Below are 18,466 nucleotides of genomic sequence, written 5' to 3' on the forward strand. Positions count from 1 at the left end.
GCACAGAAATAGCCTGAAAAAATAATTTGTTTTATTTTTAAATACTTTTTAAATATTTATTTTTTCACTGTTCACATATTTCTTGAGAGCCTAGTAAGTGCAAGTTACCATTCAAAGTGTAGGAGACACAGTAGCCATAAATATAGAGAGGAATTTTGTTCTTAAGGAGCTTGCACTGTAATTAGAAGAGACAAACAATGAAGCAGTATGCAAGAAAAATCAAGTAGCAATATTGCTAGCTTGATTTGAATGGACTATTCCAGGGAAATGAATAGTCACAGGGGTCATACCAGGGTAAAGTAGTTCTACATTTTCATGACACATACATGATTAGAAAGAAGTGCAATTTCTGCAAGATGATCAGACATGCCCAACTGGCACTAAACATCGTGTGCCACAGCTTCATGCCCAGGCCTACAGAGTTCATGCAAATCTGGTCCCTTATTTCTTTAATGTCTACACTGGTCACTCACCTTACAGTCACTGGTTCTATCCATGCTGCCTTTCCTCAGTTCCCCTAACACATATTCTCTTTTCAGCTTTCAGAGAAGAAGGGAGAGGGAGAGATAGATAGAATCATCAATGATGAGAGAGAACCAATGATTGGCTGCCTCCTGCACACCCCCTACTGGCCCACAACCCAGGCATGTGCCCTTGACTAGACTTGAGCCCGGGACCCTTCAGTTCACAGGCCAATGCTCTATCTATTGAGCCAACCCAGCTAGGTTCAGCTAAAGTTTTTGATAGATGTTTTATCTTATATCTTAAATGCAAAAATTCATCATGATTAAAAAAATATCCCCCAAATTTATCTGAGGTACCCATGCTATTAGTCATATAGAATATAAAGTAGAAGATAACAGGAAATACTTTAATGAAAACATTGCTTAATGGTGTGTGTTTTTAATTTGAATTTTTAAAGTAATTTAAAATGTAAAGCAAATAGTTTTTAAAATTCATATTAAAGGTAAGCAAGATTTCTCATTTTTATTTAATTTTTGACATTTTTTTGGAAATATAACATATTACAAAGCTAGTAACAACAATTTTATAAATCTGCCAATATCATCTTTTTTCTTTGCAACAAAGAATAAGTCCTTACACATTGAAATTTTTTTTTTTAACTTTACTATAAGAAAGGTCCAGGAACTTTGCATTATATTTTTATGCTCTGAGGATTGCAAAATAACAGCTGTGCTGATCAAGAATCCCCTTCTCACCAAGAGAAGAATGCTGACAATGACATAAACACACACTCTTAACTTTTTATATTTCCCTAAATCCTAAATATTAGTGCTCTCCTTTGCATTTTTTATGACATTGTAAGAAAGCAGTTAGTTTTTAAGGAAGAAGTCATAAAATCTCAATAGGTAAAAGGGATATAAAGGTCACTTAATTTAACCTCCTATCAATTTCTAGTTTTTATAATATTTCTGACAGGATGCTCATCAAATGTTGTATGGATACTCTCTGTGGTGTCAAATCTCTGGCAGTCCAAAGCAGCCAAAATTGCTTTTGGAGAGATGAATCAAATATTACTATTTTCTACACATGCTCACTAGTCCCTTTTCTGCACTGGGTAGCTGCATGTGTATTTAATTATTTTTTAAAATTTGGAATTTAAAAAATAGAATTTTCAGCATCATACATAATTATGTATACTGGATATACATTTCTGAAAAAGCAACCCAAACCGAAAGCATTTATTATATACTGGAGGTCTGGTGTACAAAATTCGTTCACGGGTGCCATCCCTAGGCCTGGCTGGTGATAGAAGCGCAAGTGCCTGGCATGGAAGGGCAGGTCCCAGATGACCTCTGGGCCCTGGGCAGCACCTGGGCCCCTGGAACCTGTGCGTCCCCCTCGACCTGAGTCATGGTGTCCAAGTCCCCATGCGGAGATGTGGTGAGCACAGCCGGACACCACGGGCCGGGGCACAGCATGGGCCTCTGGGCTGCCCAGTTGTGCCACATGGAAGTCAAGCAAGCAAGCAGTGCGCTCTCTCCCGGCTGGCCTGGAAGACCAGCTCCTGCGCAAACCCACGAGAAGCCCAACCCGCCCCTGTGATCCTGGTGGCTGCAGCCTGGCACATCTGGAAGAGGCCTCATGGGTGCGGTGCGGGCTCCTTGTGGGTGCCTGGCACCTGAGTGTGGGGGCTTCAGCCCTGGCATCTTGGGGGCGGGTAGCAGAGAGAGTGAGAGCAAGTTCGGTGGACACCCCACATTCTCATCGCACCTCCGTCCCTGTCACCCCCGCCCCAGGTAGCTGGTGAGAAGTCAAAACACTTTGCCAATGCCTGCCATGTTCTTCACTGCCGCCTGGTGGTCAGCTCACATCATAGCAAGCAGTCAAACTACTGCCCAAGGGGACAATTTGCAGATTAGGCTTTTATTATATAGGATACTGTCTCATTCAGACTCAACTAATTAAAATGTAAACTAACCTCAGTTAAAATTTTATCTTTATTAATAAGAACTTAACAAATTAACTAGTTTAGGAAATACATTATATCAGATATTCACCCAATCAGTAATAACAATGTGTTATGTGCCAGGCATTGAGGTTACACAGTGAATAAAATGGGCAGAGTTCCTTCCCTCACAGTTTTTTATGTTAGACATACTTAAGCAACAAACCTGTAAAGAAATCTATTTGTTGATAATTTTCAATGAGTTTGATCATTTGAAATAATAGTCCTGGTACAATGTGTTAGTAATTGGTTATTATGGACAGAAGGGGAAAACAAATTGTTTCAAGCCAGTGAAGTTGAATAGGTAGGAGCTTATCCAGTATATCACCTTATGTATCACCTTAGGAGACTTTTCACATTCAAGTGCCACATTCCTGGTCTCAAGAGACTGAGGTAAGTTGAGGTGGAGTGTAGGGACCTGTTGAAGCGCACCTGCAGCTTAGAAGGAGCCATTATGCTTAGTAAATTATAAGACTTACATGCAACGATTTTTCTAGACCTATAAGCTGATGTCTAGTCAGGGCAGTTGTCCCAGCAGCCTGATGTACGGTATCTTATCTGAGCAGAGTGGTTACCAAGAACTACGGAAGCTCCTGTTGCGAGGACGGAGCAACTAATGGAGACAGGAGGAGCGAGGTCTGAAACTGAGAAAGGGTTAATTTAGAAAACTAAATAAAGTTCTTCCTTTTGAAAGTGAGTTCAAGGCTAGGGTTACACAATGAGGAAATTCAGGAGAGGTTCAATTAGGAAAAGTGCAGAAGACAGTTTGTGGCAATAGCCAGGATTTAATTGTAGCTGATAAAGGGTGAGGCATGACACCTGCTCCTTCTGAAGTGACTCACTTGGACAATATTTTTTTACTTTACGAATCTTTAAGTGAGCCTTTCTCTTTTACCTCATGCAATGCATATGTCAATTAAAAAGTGATACTTTCAAGATTAAATATTTTTCACCAGGAATGTATAGACCGTGTTCGTATGTATGGTATCAGGTAAAGATGTAGTGAGGAAATTTGCAGGGAGATACCTGTGTGGGCTACTTAAAGTTAGGGTTGATATTAAATGTCTATTATATTCTTGACTGGATTTCTCTAGACCCATGTGGAGATAATCTGGAATTCCATTCCTAAAATAGAAAGCTTTGCTTCAAAAATGAATAACCATAGTAGTGGAAATAGATAATCTGGGGAAATCTTAACTTCTTAGGATGGTGATTAGCTAGGTTTTAAGGAGTAAGTTAAGCTTTGTTTAAGATTGAAGAAACAGATATAGAGTCATAGATATAGAGGACAGATGGATGGTTTCCAGAGAGAAAGGCGGTTGGAGGGCTGGGTAAAAAGGTAAAAGGTAAAAGGCTCAAGGTAGTTACAAAATGGTCACAGGGATATAAAGAATTTAGTCAATAATAATGTGATAACTATATATGGTGTCAGGTGGGTACTGGGAATATTAGGGAGAATGCTTTATAAAGGATATGATTGTCTAACCCTATGGTGTTCATCTAAAACTAATATAAAATAATATTGACTATATACTGTAATAAAAATTAAAGTTAAAAAGAAAGAGGAGTGAAATAGAAAAGTCTGTATTTTCCAACTCTAAGATAATTATAAAATTATTTTATTTTTTGGAGTGTATGTTGGTTATATACATCTGAAAACGCATATTCAATACATTTTTCAAATGCTTATAGAAATTTATATTTTACTCCTTGAGTGTTAAAGAATCATAGGCTCCAAGGCTGCTGGGTTTGAATCTGGCTCCTTTCCTTGCTAGTCAAGTTATCTTGTCAAGTTAATTAAGTTATTTTACCTCTATCTACTCATGTGTAAAATGAATACTAGTAGACCCCTAGTGACAATCTAATGGGATTATTGTAAAGATTAAATGAGTTAATGCATGTAAACTGCTTAGAACATTGCTTTGCATACATCAAAAAGGCTCAGTATGTGCTGGATATTTTGATGATAACGATGATGATCATTATAATACCAATGCCCCTGACTTTTTTAAAAAAGGAGTTAATAGAATTTTACTGAGTAAAATTATTTTTGTTAAAACATTTTTACTACAGCCCTAGCCGGCTTGGCTCAGTGGATAGGGCATCAGCCTGTGGACTGAAGGGTCCCAGGTTTGATTTCGGCCAAGGGCACATGCCTGGGTTGCGGGCTCCAGCCCCAGTAGGGGGTGTGCAGGAGGCAGCCAATCAATGACTCTCTCATTGATGTTTCTATCTCTCTCTCCTTCTCCCTTCCTCTCTAAAATCAATAAAGAAATATGTGTGTTTTTTTAAAAAAAAACAAACAAAAACATTTTACTACAGAAAGTTTTGAACAAATAGAAAGTTAGATGGGATAATGCAGTCCCCCATAGAACTATCCATGATTCATCTTTAACAATGATAATCTCAAGTCCAGACTTGCTTCCTCAGTCTCTCCACCTATTCCTACTCTACCCCAGATTATTTTGAAGCCAATTCCAAACATATTTTATTTAATCTTAATTTTTTTTTTCAGTGAGTTTCACTTAAAGATAAGGACTCTTTTCTTTAACTCACAATCCCCTTACCATTACCACTCCTACAATCGCCTAGTAGTTATTAACATCCTGCCAGGCTTGACATTTCTCCAATTGTCACACATGCACGTGTGTTTGTAGGTCCACATAGCCTTGGAATGATTCAAAATGTTATTCTTCCTTTGTATTTTCTCTAAATTGATACTATAGCTGTTACTTTTTTAAAAAAAGAAATGAGAATTTACAGACATTTGAAAAACATTGGGTCAATCACTTTTGGGGTGATTCATCTGAAAAATCAATTTATACCAAATGATTTCCAAAGATAACATACACTTGTTAATAATTCCATGATAATTTTAGCCTAAAACCCATATGGGAATCAGAGTATAAATATTCCACAATGCCAAAGCTATTTTATATTTCTGGAGGATAACTTGGGAATTGTGCTCTTTTATTCACTTAGCAATAAGACTCATTTTCAGTTTGGAGACTTATAAATGAAATAGAACTGTGCAGAGGTGACAGGAAACCAAGATAGCAAACCATGGCACCCTGTGAGGGTGCCCTATGTTTCTCCTCATTTTATCTCTGCTTCTACAGTAATGTGAATTTCGAAGAGGCCTTGGGTTTATGTGACAACTCCTTTCGCCTGCCCCCAGAAAATTCTCAAAACACATTTCAGAAACTCCTTTGTGGCAGATGTAAATTTAAGTAAATTGGCCAAGGTCACAGCACAATAAGGGCAGAGTTATCAAGAGAATGCAGTTTCCTGCTTTTCCACCATCCATGAAATTAGAGTAACTCCACCCCTTAAAATCAAAGAGTCTACTTTTCCTCTCTCTCTCTCTCTCTCTCTCTCTCTCTCTCTCTCTCTCTCTCTCTCTAATTGTAAACTATGATTTGGAAATTTTTTCAAACCATTCACTGAGGTTCTCAAAAGTGGTCTTTAGGACCATGAAATGTTTGTGTGTGCATTATTCCAATGACTATTACTGCATATATTACAACCTGTACAATTTGCTTTTAAAGGAGAGTGCATTTTTTGTTTGCGCTGAACCATCAGATTTTCTTTTCATGCACTATGACATGATGAAGCTATCTGTAAGAACAAAACTAGTTCACTTTCTATGGGCAAGCACAGACTGTAAAGTGGATTATTAGAGTACACAGAAATAGAAAATTAGATCAGAAGTGATGTTTTACTGTGAGGTCTTCTTTGGGCTTTACAAAATAAGAAAGAACTAACCTTGTTCTATTTTTGAGTCCTGAAAAAAAACCCTCATAGCAGGCATATCACCTTTAATTAGGTTTCTGCTTTTGGGAAGCATTTTACCAGCCCCCTTTCATTTATTTTTAATGATGTTATCACTAACAGGCAAGCAGTCCCTTAATAAAACAAAAACAGTTTCTATATAAAGCCTGGTGTACATGTCCTGAGTCAGTCATCTAAAAACAAATGTTATGATTGTTTCCGTTGTGCTCTTAGAACCCTTAATGGCCCTACTGTGCAGATATGCAAAACATTAGCCTAGTAAATATAACCTTGCCTGTTATGCAGCTTTCAGTAAATACGTTCCCACATTCACTTGCAATATCAGCAGTGAGGTTAAACCTACAGGGCCATGGAAAGACAGAAAGATCAGTTAAGTGGATCTTTTCAGCCTAAGCTACACAAGCTCTTTCATGAACACTTATACTTATGACTTGAGAAATAAGTCACCCAAAATGTTTTAAAGATAAATAATTGTGTGTATTGGGGGGGGGGGCTATGTATGTTTAATGAATAGTGCCATTCCATTTTTGCCAACCAATTCCAAGTAGTGGGGCGGGGGGGGGAAATATTCACAGATATCTGTGTACCTTTACTTCCATCCTAATTGCCAAGGGCAGTGAAGAGTTTGTTGTTAAGGCCAAGCTTGAAAAAAATATATATATATATATGGCTAGTATGCTAAGTGTTCATCCTGGTAATGATGTCATGTAGCAATGTCCAGCTTGCTCTCCCTAGCGACTAGCCTCCTTGCAGTTTCTTCAGCCCAGGAACATGACTTGCTTTATACCCAGATGCAAACATTTTTGCATTTTAACCAAATGTCTGTGAAGCATTTTCCCATGCCTCATCTCATTTGATTCTCACAGAAGTCCTGGAGTAGGTAGATAGAAGACTCGGTGGAATCCTATTTTCTTTTCATTAGCCGGAAAACAGACTTAGGAAACTTGACCTGACTGAAAAGAAGTAAGAAATGGTGAACCTTGAAAATGACTTCAGGTTTTCTCACTGCGCAGAATATATTCAAACACTGCTGCAGTTAATATTTTACCCTTTGTTCTCCATGTGTGATCTACAATAATAATCTGCTTTGTGTTGATATTTACTGCTGTGTTGCTGACAATTACCTGAAAGAGAAGTTGGGGTGCTTCACTGGGCTGGAAAAAGTTTAGCTAAATCAGAAAGCAGGTCTAATTAAGCAAGTTTAATATATATATATATATATATATATATATATATATATATATAGAGAGAGAGAGAGAGAGAGAGAGAGAGAGAGGCTAAGTTGACTCACGCATGCACAATACATATAAAGCTGTCACTGGCGCCAATTGCACACGTGTGTTTCGATCTATCTTTGTCGATCGTAAATTTGCTTGACACTTCTATTATAGAGAAAGGGTGAATAGCGATATTAAATATTTCTTCTAATTAATTTCCTTTCAATGTACATGAATTTGTGCACTGGGCCACTAGTTAAATATATACCTTGATTTAGATTTTTCCTCATACATAGATTTTTGAAATATAAATACAAAACGGCCAGAATTTAAAGACTATAGTTTGAGACTAATGGTAGAAAATAGGCTTTCTCTTTAAAAATATGAAGTTTTTTTAGGGCACTTTGGATGCCTGTTTTTCTTGAGCTATTATACATGGGTACTGTCCTCATAGAACCCCTTGGCTTCCCCCTATTTCAATTTTCCAATATCCAATGTGCATTCCAAGTGTACCTTGCTGTGAGGATTTTAGCTTTCTTGTTTACTCTCCTAGCCACTTGCATGGTCTATATATAATCTCTTCTTTTTCTAAATAACCACTTCATGCCATTTGAATCAATCTTTTGGCACATAACATTATTGAAATTATAACTGCATACATTTAAAAAAATCTTCTTCTTTGAGCTTCCTCCTAACCCAAGATAATGTCTGTGAAAATGCCTTGTAATCAATAGTGTGGTTTTCCAATAGAAAGCATTTTTAGTTTTTCTATCATGAATGCGGTGTAACCTCAAGGTAAGCAGAGACTACTATATTCTTCTCATTTCTGCATGTTGTACTCTCCCAGCTTTTGCCTCCTTTCATCTCATTCACATATTCTTTCAACAGAAATTAATATGTGCTACCCTGTGTTCAGGGACTGAGACTGCTTATTCTTATGTGGCCTGGTCCCCAACTTTCATCATCATCTCAGAGATGAACTAACTATCCCAAAGTTAAGAAACACAGATAAAGGTGAAAGCTGCATATGTGTGTAATAAAGACTTTATGCATTAAATTAGACAGAACTGTGAACCTGGTATATTTTTTTAGCACACCTCCAGCGTCTTGCCAAACATGCACTTAACAATGATCTCCTTCCCACAGTAAGTATTTTCCTTTATTCACCCAAACTCAAAATTCAGGGTTCTAATATTACTTCATTCAAGTAGATCCATGGAACCTCTTAAGTTAGTTTTCATGTTCTTCACAGTCTGTTCTTTCCAAAATCTGTACCCATTGGTTTTTGTGTAATCAACTTACCCTTTTCCTTTAGGTCCTGCTACCTGAAGCGAAATTGATAAAGTAATTCATAATTTTTGCCCTTTCTCAAGTTATTTATATCATAACTAATTTTAACTGTCTATGGAACTAACTCCAGGTTAGTTTGCATAAGTCAACTGTAATAATATATAGCAATTATTTTATTATTAACATGATACTTTATTATCACAAACTTCAGGGATAAATAATATAGAAACATAGAAACCAGGGGCTTATGGTACAAGACCAGGATTGCTCCATGGCACATTGAAGCCAAGTTTACAAATGGAAACGTATAACCGATTTAGTTGGTTTGTAAATTATTAATACTTTACATTTATTAATATTTTGTATTTTACAAAGCAGCTTTACATAAATAATCTGAATAGATGTGAGCTATAATTCTTTGAGTTTGTAATCACCCCTTTAATAAATAAACCAAATGCATTTCACAGAACATAAGAGAAGGATTCTGTGCTCCAGTATTTGGTAAAACTTGGTAAGCCAGAGCTTGAAATCACACATTCTGAATCCATCCTGCTTTGCTTTTAATTTTGCCAGTCATCACATTTAATGTGATAGCTGTAACACATTATGATGATAAATTTATAAAAATTTCTGGAGTAAGTTTGAGTGCAGAATTTGAAAAATGGGCTTAAAATTAAATATAGAAAACAAGTTTTATTCCATGAGACCCCTGCATATTTTATAAAAATTGAAATACATACATGAAAGCCATGCAAATAAATTTTAATGTGCATTTTGGAATTCTTTATTTTTTGAGAAGATGAAAATAGAAAGGAAGGAAATTATGTGTCCATTATCTGATTTATGATTACACTAGAGGCCCGGTGCATGAAATTCATGCACGGGTAGGGTCCCCAGGCCTGGCTGGTGATCAGAGCTGATCAGGGCCTTCCTTCCCCCAGCTGCAGTGCACATCATAGTGAGTGGTTGAACTCCTGGTCAGTGGAACTCCCGAGGGGACAATTTGCATATTAGCCTTTTATTATATAGGATTGTGGGATTACATTTTTAAACCTTATTATTACTTTCTATTTCCAAATTAAAACCAGAGTTTCTTAAGCAGGAATGAATCACAATTGAGGTTATGATTGAACTCGATTTAAATGGTTGTGTTTTATCTGGATATAAGTTTCAAATATTTTTTAAAGCATCAGTCCTTAAGTTTTTAGATTATTTATGCCTTTATTCCAGTTCAATAATGTGGCTGATGAGTTTACAAAAACACAAATACATTTATCTTTCTATACAATTATGATTTACATATAACATCAATACAATCATGATGTATATATAAGAAAACGAAAAAATATATTTTTATAAATATTATTCTCTTTTGTATAGAAACTACCATACTCAAAACTTTGTCAAGATATTTTTTCACTCTGCTAGTATAGAAATATAGCTTTTTCATGCAAACTCCCAGAACACTTGTAAACTTTAAATATGGAGATTTTCCCTTTTAATAATGTTGCTATCTATTCCACATCAAGAGGAATAAATGTGAACCTGCTTGGAATATGTGATTTTCTAAAAGTGAGTCTTTTTTTAGTTAGTTTTATGATGTAATAGAAGACATCAGAGACAAAAACATACATACATATACACACATACATATTTGAAAGAAAATATATAATTCCAACCCAAAAGGATTAGTTATGAAAATAACAACTGAATTAGATTTTGTTAACAGGAAAGAAAACATTTTAAAGCAGAGCCCCCCCCCCCTTTTTTTTAAACAACATTGTTCCTTAGGATATCCTGCTAAATTGTTATGTGTGATAAGATTGCAGAGAAAAAAGCTTGTCTTACAGAGTCATCAATCTTACTGATAGTCAGTTATTGAGTAGTGACTTTAAAATATGAGCTAAATCCTGAAATGAAGTGATGAGAAGAATGAAATAATATTCTTTTATACTTTATTGATTTTGGAATTTTAAGACTATTTTCTTCTCTCCATATATGTTTTTTCTTTATATTATCTATTATTCTAATTGATGTTAACTGATTATATATTATTATAATACCATTATATTTATTGCATAATTATTAATATGTTAATCAGTAGATATTTTTCTGGTCAAAAGATGAAATTATTTGTTAGTTCATAATACATGCTGTTCTATTTTTCTTAAGAAAAATACTGTAGTTTCCTGTAACTGAATTAAAATGCAAAAATATTTTAAAGTTAATAGCCATTCTTTCTTTGGAATTTAAAAATAATGAGAACTCTTGAGCACTGGCTTAACTACTAGTCCCCTATGGATGTGGAATACTTAGGAAAAGAATAGTACCCAAGTTAATACAGCTTTCAGAATGCTGACTTTACTCACTGGACAGTGTCCCCTTTGCCTCACCAAATTTGCCATTCCAGGTGTTTGGAGTGCTTGTCTTATAGATAGTTGAAGTATTTCCTAATTTTAAAAAAAGAAAGCAGGATAATTTAAGGATTCTTTTTTTTTTAATTAAATCTTTATTGTTCAGATTATTACAGTTGTTCCTCTTTTTACCCCCATAGCTCCCCTCCACCTGGTTCCCACTCCACCCTCTGCCCTTACCCCCCCCCAATGTCCTCATCCATAGGTGTACAATTTTTGTCCAGTCTCTTCCCGCATCCCCCACACCCTTTCACCCCCCCCCGAGAATAGTCAGTCCACTGCCTTTCTATGCCCCTGATTCTATTATATTCAGCTGTTTACTCTGTTCATCAGATTTTTTATTCACTCGATTTTTAGATTCACTTGTTGATAGATATGTAATTGTTGTTCATAATTTTTATCTTTACCTTTTTTCTTCTTCCTCTTCTTAAAGGATACCTTTCAGCATTTCATATAATACTGGTTTGATGGTGATGAACTCCTTTAGCTTTTTCTTATCAGTGAAGCTCTTTATCTGACCTTCAATTCTGAATGATAGCTTTGCTGGATAAAGTAATCTTGGTTGTAGGTTCTTGCTATTCATCACTTTGAATATTTCTTGCCACTCCCTTCTGGCCTGCATAGTTTCTGTTGAGAAATCAGCTGACAATCATATGGGTACTCCCTTGTAGGTAACTGACTTCTTTTCTCTTGCTGCTTTTAAGATTCTCTCTTTGTCTTTTGCCCTTGGCATTTTAATTATGATGTGTCTTGGTATGGTCCTCTTTGGATTCTTTTTGTTTGGGGTTCTCTACGCTTCCTGGACTTGTAAGTCTATTTCTTTCACCAGGTAGGGAAAGTTTTCTGTCATTATTTCTTCAAATAGGTTTTCAATCTCTTGCTCTCTCTCTTCTTCTGGCACCCCTATAATTCGGATGTTGGTACACTTGAAGTTGTCCCAGAGGCTCTTTACACTATCTTCATATTTTTGGATTCTTTTTTCTTTTTGCTTTTCCAGTTGGGTATTTTTTGTTTCTTCATATTTCAAATCTTTGACTTGATTCTTGGGATCCTCTTGTCTGCTGTTGGATCTCTGTATATTATTCTTTATTTCAGTCAGTGTATGCTTAATTTCTAGTTGGTCCTTTTTCATAACCTCGAGGGTCTCACTAAATTTATCAGCGGTTTCTAGAAAATTCTTGAATAGAATTAATTTTGTAAACCTAAGTAATCAATAACTTGCTCTGAAATTTTATGTTATTTTCGTGTTTTATGTTATTTTTTGTAGACTAATTCTTTTTCAAATATAATCATAGATATTCATAACTTTTTGAAACCTGTAATTAACAAGATACTGATATTTCTTATTCCAAAGAGACTTTACCATTCTCTAGTCAATATTGATAAAGTCTCTACTTTTTAGAAATTTTTATAAGAAATAATAGAGAATGTGGAATTATAGATTTGAGTGATACTAAAATTTGTCTCATTAAAGCTGCTAGGTTTTTAAAAATTAGAAAAGGAAGGTTGAATTTGTTGCATTTCAACAGTCACTGAAAGTAACTAGATATGAAGTCATTTTTTCCTATACTCCAAAGTATTAAAAAAAAAACAACCTGTTACATACTGTTTTATTTATCTACAGCTGTGTAACAAATTTTAACTAAACTTAGTGGCTTAAACCCTTAAACATTTAAAAATCTCATCATTTTTATGGATCGAGAATCTGGGTGCAACTTAGCTGGGTGCCTCTGGTTTAAGGCCTTCGATGAGGTTGCAGTTATGCTGTCAGCGGGGCTGCAGCTCACTTAAAGGCTCAACTGGGACATAAGGACACCTCATACTTGTATACAATGGAATAGCACTCAGACCTAAGAAAAGATAAAACACTACCATTTACGACAACATGAATGGATCTTGAGAATATCGTGCTAAGCAAAATAAGTAGGAAAAATTCAAGAACCATATGATTTCACTTATATGTAAAATAAAAAACTTAAAGTAACAAATGAATAAACCAGGCAAACAACAAAAACTCATAGACATGGACAACAGTATGGTGATTACCAGAGGGGCAGGGGAGGTGATGGGGGACAGCAAAGGGTAAAGGGAGCCAAATATATGGCTGCAGAAGGAGATCTGGCTTTGGGTAGTAAACACACAATTTAATATACAGATGATGCATTCTAAAATTGTATACTTGAAACATATATAATTTTGCTAACCAATGTCACCCCAATACATTTAATAAAATAAAAATAAAACAAAGTCTCTGCTGCACAGGGGGAATCTGCTTTGAAGCTGACTCACGTGATTTTTGACAGGCCTCCATCCCTCGTCATGTTACCCCCACAGGGCTGTCTCATGACATGATAACTGGCTTCCACCAGGGTAAGAAATGCAAGAGAAAAGAGAGGAAAAGAGATATGGGAACTGCAGACTTTTTATAACCTAACCTCAGAAACAGCATATCATTACATTTGTTTTATTCTATTTGTTAGATCTAACTCAGACTAAGGGGAAAGTTCTTGAGAGAATTAGTAGTAGGGAACAATCATGAGAGGGTATCTTAGGGGCTACCACATGCCCAGAAAAAATAGTCCTCAAGTACCTGTCAAGTAAATTAAAATATTTATAAATTACTGCCCAACACTCTTCAAATAGAGACGCATCACATGCCCGCACTCCCTGGTGGCAGAGAAGGGAAGGGGCAGGGATAGAGAGATAGAAACGTGGATGAGTCCTGCACTCCCCTAAGGGAATTGAGCCCACAACCCAGGCATGTACCCTGACTGGGAATCGAACCAGTGATCTCTTGACTCATGGGTCGATGCTCAACCACTGACCCACCCTGGCTGGGCATATTATTTAACTCTTTACAACTAAAACCATCTCACAGATTATGAAAATAGAAAGTGGGCTCTTGATTAAATAATAGTAGTCTGTGTATGTGTTTCTTGCTCATTTTATACTGTGGAAGAGTATGCCCTTATACTTGTGAAATATGTAGTGAAGTCTTAAGGATTGAAAGGGGAAGATGGTTCAAACATATGTACACACAGAACAAGAAAGGGAGAGAGAAGACAGAAAGATAAAAAGCAAATGTGAGAAAATGTAAACATTGGTTACTTGGGGTAGAAAGTTGAAGTAGTTTCCTAGGTCTCTTGTAACAAAAGGCCACAATCTTGGTGGCTTAAAGCAACATAAATTTATTTTCTGACAGTTCTGGAGGCCAGGAGTATAAACTCAAGGTGTCAGCAAGGACAAGCTATCTCCAAGAGGCTATCAAAGAGAATCTATTCTTTTTCTCTTCTAGCTCTGGTGGCTGTGAGCATTCTGTGACTGGCTACAACATTCTGATCTCCCTCTCTGTCTTCTCTTTGCCTCCCCCTCGACTCTGTGAACCTGTCTCTCTCAAATCTCCCTCTGACTTTCTCTTTTAAAGAAAGATCGGAATTAGGGTGCATCCGAAAAGCAGGGTGATCTCTTCATCTCAAGAACCTTAACTTAGTTACATCTGTGAAACCCCAATTTACAAATAAGCTAGCATTACTAGGTTCCAGGGATTAGACAAGGACATGTATGTTGAGGGTCTACCATCCAACCAACCACAGGTTATAAAGGAATTCTTTGAACAAGTCTTGTAACTTTTCCATAAGTTTCACGTTATTTAGGAGCAAAATTTTAAAGAACGAATCAAATGCTATAATCAAAGATCATAATATCTGACATGCCAAATTTCTTTTAAAGATAAAACTCAAAAATATGCACAATATACAAAATTGGAATAATGTCCTTTGTGAATTTGTGCTTCAGCATCATTCATTGTTTGAAGTCTTTAGAGATTATGTGATGTCAAAAATCTCTTCCATGTTGTCTGGTCTCTCAAATTTTTGCTTTAATCTCCTGAGAACATTTAGGATATCAAAGGTCACTTTTATTTAAAAGGAAGAACCCTGTTCTCAATTTTACTCTTTGTAGGAAGACAAAATGAGACTTTCTATGATGCTAATTGCCACAAGATGACAACTTCTTCTAAGGTAGTAGGGTCTTGGTACCCCCAAAATATTTTGTCTTGTTTGTTTGATCTTTGATTAGTTTGTTTTCTTTTATATAATGTTTATTGATCTTAAGAATCACCTTTTAAAAAGATTTTTAAGCAGTCACTCACTCTTCCCTAAATTTGTTAGAGTTACAGTGACCGTATGTAATATCTCTACTATGTAAAATAATAAATGAATGAATTCAATCAAATAAGTTTATACAAAATAATAATCTACTCACATATAGCTGAAAGCATGAGAACCAAGATGAGCATTCACTTGAGCAACTGCAGAAAAAAACATGAAACATATGTATGCACCATTTTAATCTTATACTGGGGAAAAATGAGTAGTAATGGGATAAGGATGGAAGACAAAATGCTTTGCTAACTTTAATAATTAGGTATTTAATGATTGGGATTGGTCATTCTAGAAAATACTTCTTGAGGCTTACAAATTGTGGGGGTTTTCAGTATTCTCTCTCCAGTATCTATCCCCAGCACAGTATTTATGTTAAGTAAACACTGGCTACATGAATGCATGTATCTTGAGTGATTTAATTAATTAATTCACACAACAAGCAAACATAGTCAAGCTTAAATGTTTTGAAGTTTAAATAATCGTGGAATGATGGAACTTCTAATAAAGATGTGCGTATGTGTGAGTGTGTGTGTACCCAAAGATACGATGCTTTTTTCTTGGACTGCCTTTAAGAACTGTGGAGTCACAGGCTAAAGCTGAACACAGTCTCAGGTGCTCATCTGGTTCTATGCCTTTATCAGGAGACAAGCAATTATTATCCCCGTGATCTATTAAGCCACATGTTCTTTAGCATGTGACAGCTAAGGTGATGCTGATCAAAAAATATTGCTCTTCATTCTTAAACAATTTCACATGCACAAAGATGGTTAACAAGCGCCCTTTCAGAGATATTGTGAGAAAACACTAGCAGCCTTGGTCTGGAGGAGTAATTTACGACAGCGAGGTAAATGGTGTCCAAGACCACCTTGATCACATTAGCCATGCCCTGCTGTCTTTCTTTAACCCTGTTGACAAGTGGAATAAAAAACGAAAATAAGAACCCAATGAATCCTACTTCAGCTGCTTACTCCGTTTCTTCCTCTGGTACCTGCTGCCTCAGATCATCTGTTAGTAAGTTAACAGAGGAGGGACTGGAAGGAGAAACTGCAGAGGAGTGAGTGAGTGAGTGAGTGAGTGAGTGAGTGAGGAGTGTGGTTAATAGAAGGCCTTGTGTTATTGTTCCTCTCCCAAATTTTCCTCCCTTTTAGTTCATTAACTAGAATGTGGCAAGGTGAGGGAGATGAATTTAACTTGTTCTGACATTAGTTACAGGGAAGTGTAGCAGCTTCCGTAGTACTTCGGCCCCAGAGAGAGTTAATTGGAAAACGTGTTGTATGGTTAGGTGTTGTAATGAAAAATAAAGAAATGATTGAGAACAGTGGAATCAAATTATAAATATAAATGCAGGTGTGCTGAAGTTTCTAGCCACTTGCAAAATTGAGAAATACTATCAGGATGTATTAGAGCAAATACATTGCTCTAATTAATTTTCCTAGTGTGAAATAAAATATTTATAAAATTGAGAATTCTGCTGTGAATAAAATCTTCTCTGTGATATAATAAACTAAAATACAGCATACTTTGTATCTATCTTAAATGAAACTGAACCTATTTAACTAATAAAGAACTAAGTAAAAGGATTTCATTATAGGTAAAAATAATTTATATTGGGGCATTACTTTAAGTTGCTTAAAATAATGAAAGATATTAAACAAAGTAAAGACTGATTTATCTTAGAGGACTTTATATTTGGTTTTTAAAAATATTGTTATGAAAGCTGTATTATCTTACCCTTCTTTAGAACCCTTCTTCATGGAGGGTAGGTGGGTGAGAACAGATCAGCCAGAGAAGTTGTATGCATATATGCATAACCATGGACACTGATAATAGGGTGGTGAAGGCTTGGGACTGGGGGTGGGCTAGAAGAGGTCAATGGGGGAAAAAAGGGAGACCTATGTAATACTTTCAACAATAAAAATTAAAAAAAGAATTAGACCTTTAGTTTTAATGATATTGAACAATTCAGTTATAACTTAGAATGATTATATTTGATTCCAGTTTGTCTTTTTAGATGTGAAATGAAAAGTTTTATTTGTACAATATTTTGTAGATTCCTTAAGAATAGATTTGAACAAATCATTGACATAAAGGGTTAATTGAGAAAGAAACATACTAATATGCAAAGTATTCCTCTTATATGGAGCTCTAGAAAGATTCTATTGTCAATCCAAACAGAGCAAACTAAAATGAGATAATTGGGAAGGTGCCCATAAAGTCAGCCTGAATATATTATCACAACTATATATGAGATAATATTTGTTTTAAAAAGATTCTATGGCACTGTAAACTCAGTCTCATTAGAGACTGCATTTAAAAGGCTTATAAAGTTACTCATTAATGTTATCTTGTTGTATCTCCACAGCTTTTTCATTAAAGAAAATTCAGCAGAAAGCATTTTCTCCTGATAGCAGGAACCAATTTGCAATAAATGTTCTGGAAACCACTAGGGAAGCCATTACTGAGGTCTAATAAAAACAGACAAGCGTAACTTGTTCTATATTTTTGTTTCAATCACATACAGATGAGACCCCGCTTTCCACACCAACTGCAAGAGACAGCCTTGAGAAACTTTCTCTAACTGGGCATGGACAACCACTACCTCCCGGATTTCCGTCTCCTTTTCTGTTTCCTGATGGATTGTCTTCCATAGAGACCCTGCTGACTAACATACAGGTAGGCCTTCTGCAACCTGCGAGAAAGGAACATGAAAACCCAGTTGCAGAGTTTACAAAGTCACACTTCGCCAGTTTAATCTACTCGTGAGTTTGACTGAACCATGGTATTCAACATTTTCCAGCAATTTAAGATTTTAAACTTGCTACACTAATCAAATTAGTTTAGAAATACACAAATATGTGTGTTGAGCCTTAAGAAACACTTACACGAAAATGACCTAGGTGTTTTAAAAATCACGTTGCCTAAATGTTCTCGTTATTGCTGACTAATGGGAAGAATTTAAATGTTTAAGTTTGTCTGATTTACTAAATGGCGGCACACTAGTTCTAATAAATATTTAGTTATTTTTAAACTGTTGGACTTCCAGTGAGGAAATGATATGTTTAGTCACTTAAATACATCTAGTATGAAGGAATCCAAAAACATCTCTTCTTTCATAAGTAA

General features: G+C 35.8%; 1 protein-coding gene across 1 annotated transcript in view; it reads left to right on the plus strand.

The window, feature by feature from the left end:
* DACH1 (dachshund family transcription factor 1) overlaps positions 1–18,466 on the plus strand; it is a 445,250-nt gene that overhangs the window by 362,345 nt on the left and 64,439 nt on the right. The window contains exon 7 of the mRNA XM_036299959.1: positions 17,868–18,019. Within this exon, the coding sequence (XP_036155852.1) occupies positions 17,868–18,019 (152 nt within the window). The remainder of the gene's footprint in view (positions 1–17,867; positions 18,020–18,466) is intronic.

This window comes from Myotis myotis, unplaced genomic scaffold (assembly GCF_014108235.1).
Source record: "Myotis myotis isolate mMyoMyo1 unplaced genomic scaffold, mMyoMyo1.p scaffold_m19_p_3, whole genome shotgun sequence".
In the NCBI taxonomy this organism is placed as follows: domain Eukaryota; kingdom Metazoa; phylum Chordata; class Mammalia; order Chiroptera; family Vespertilionidae; genus Myotis; species Myotis myotis.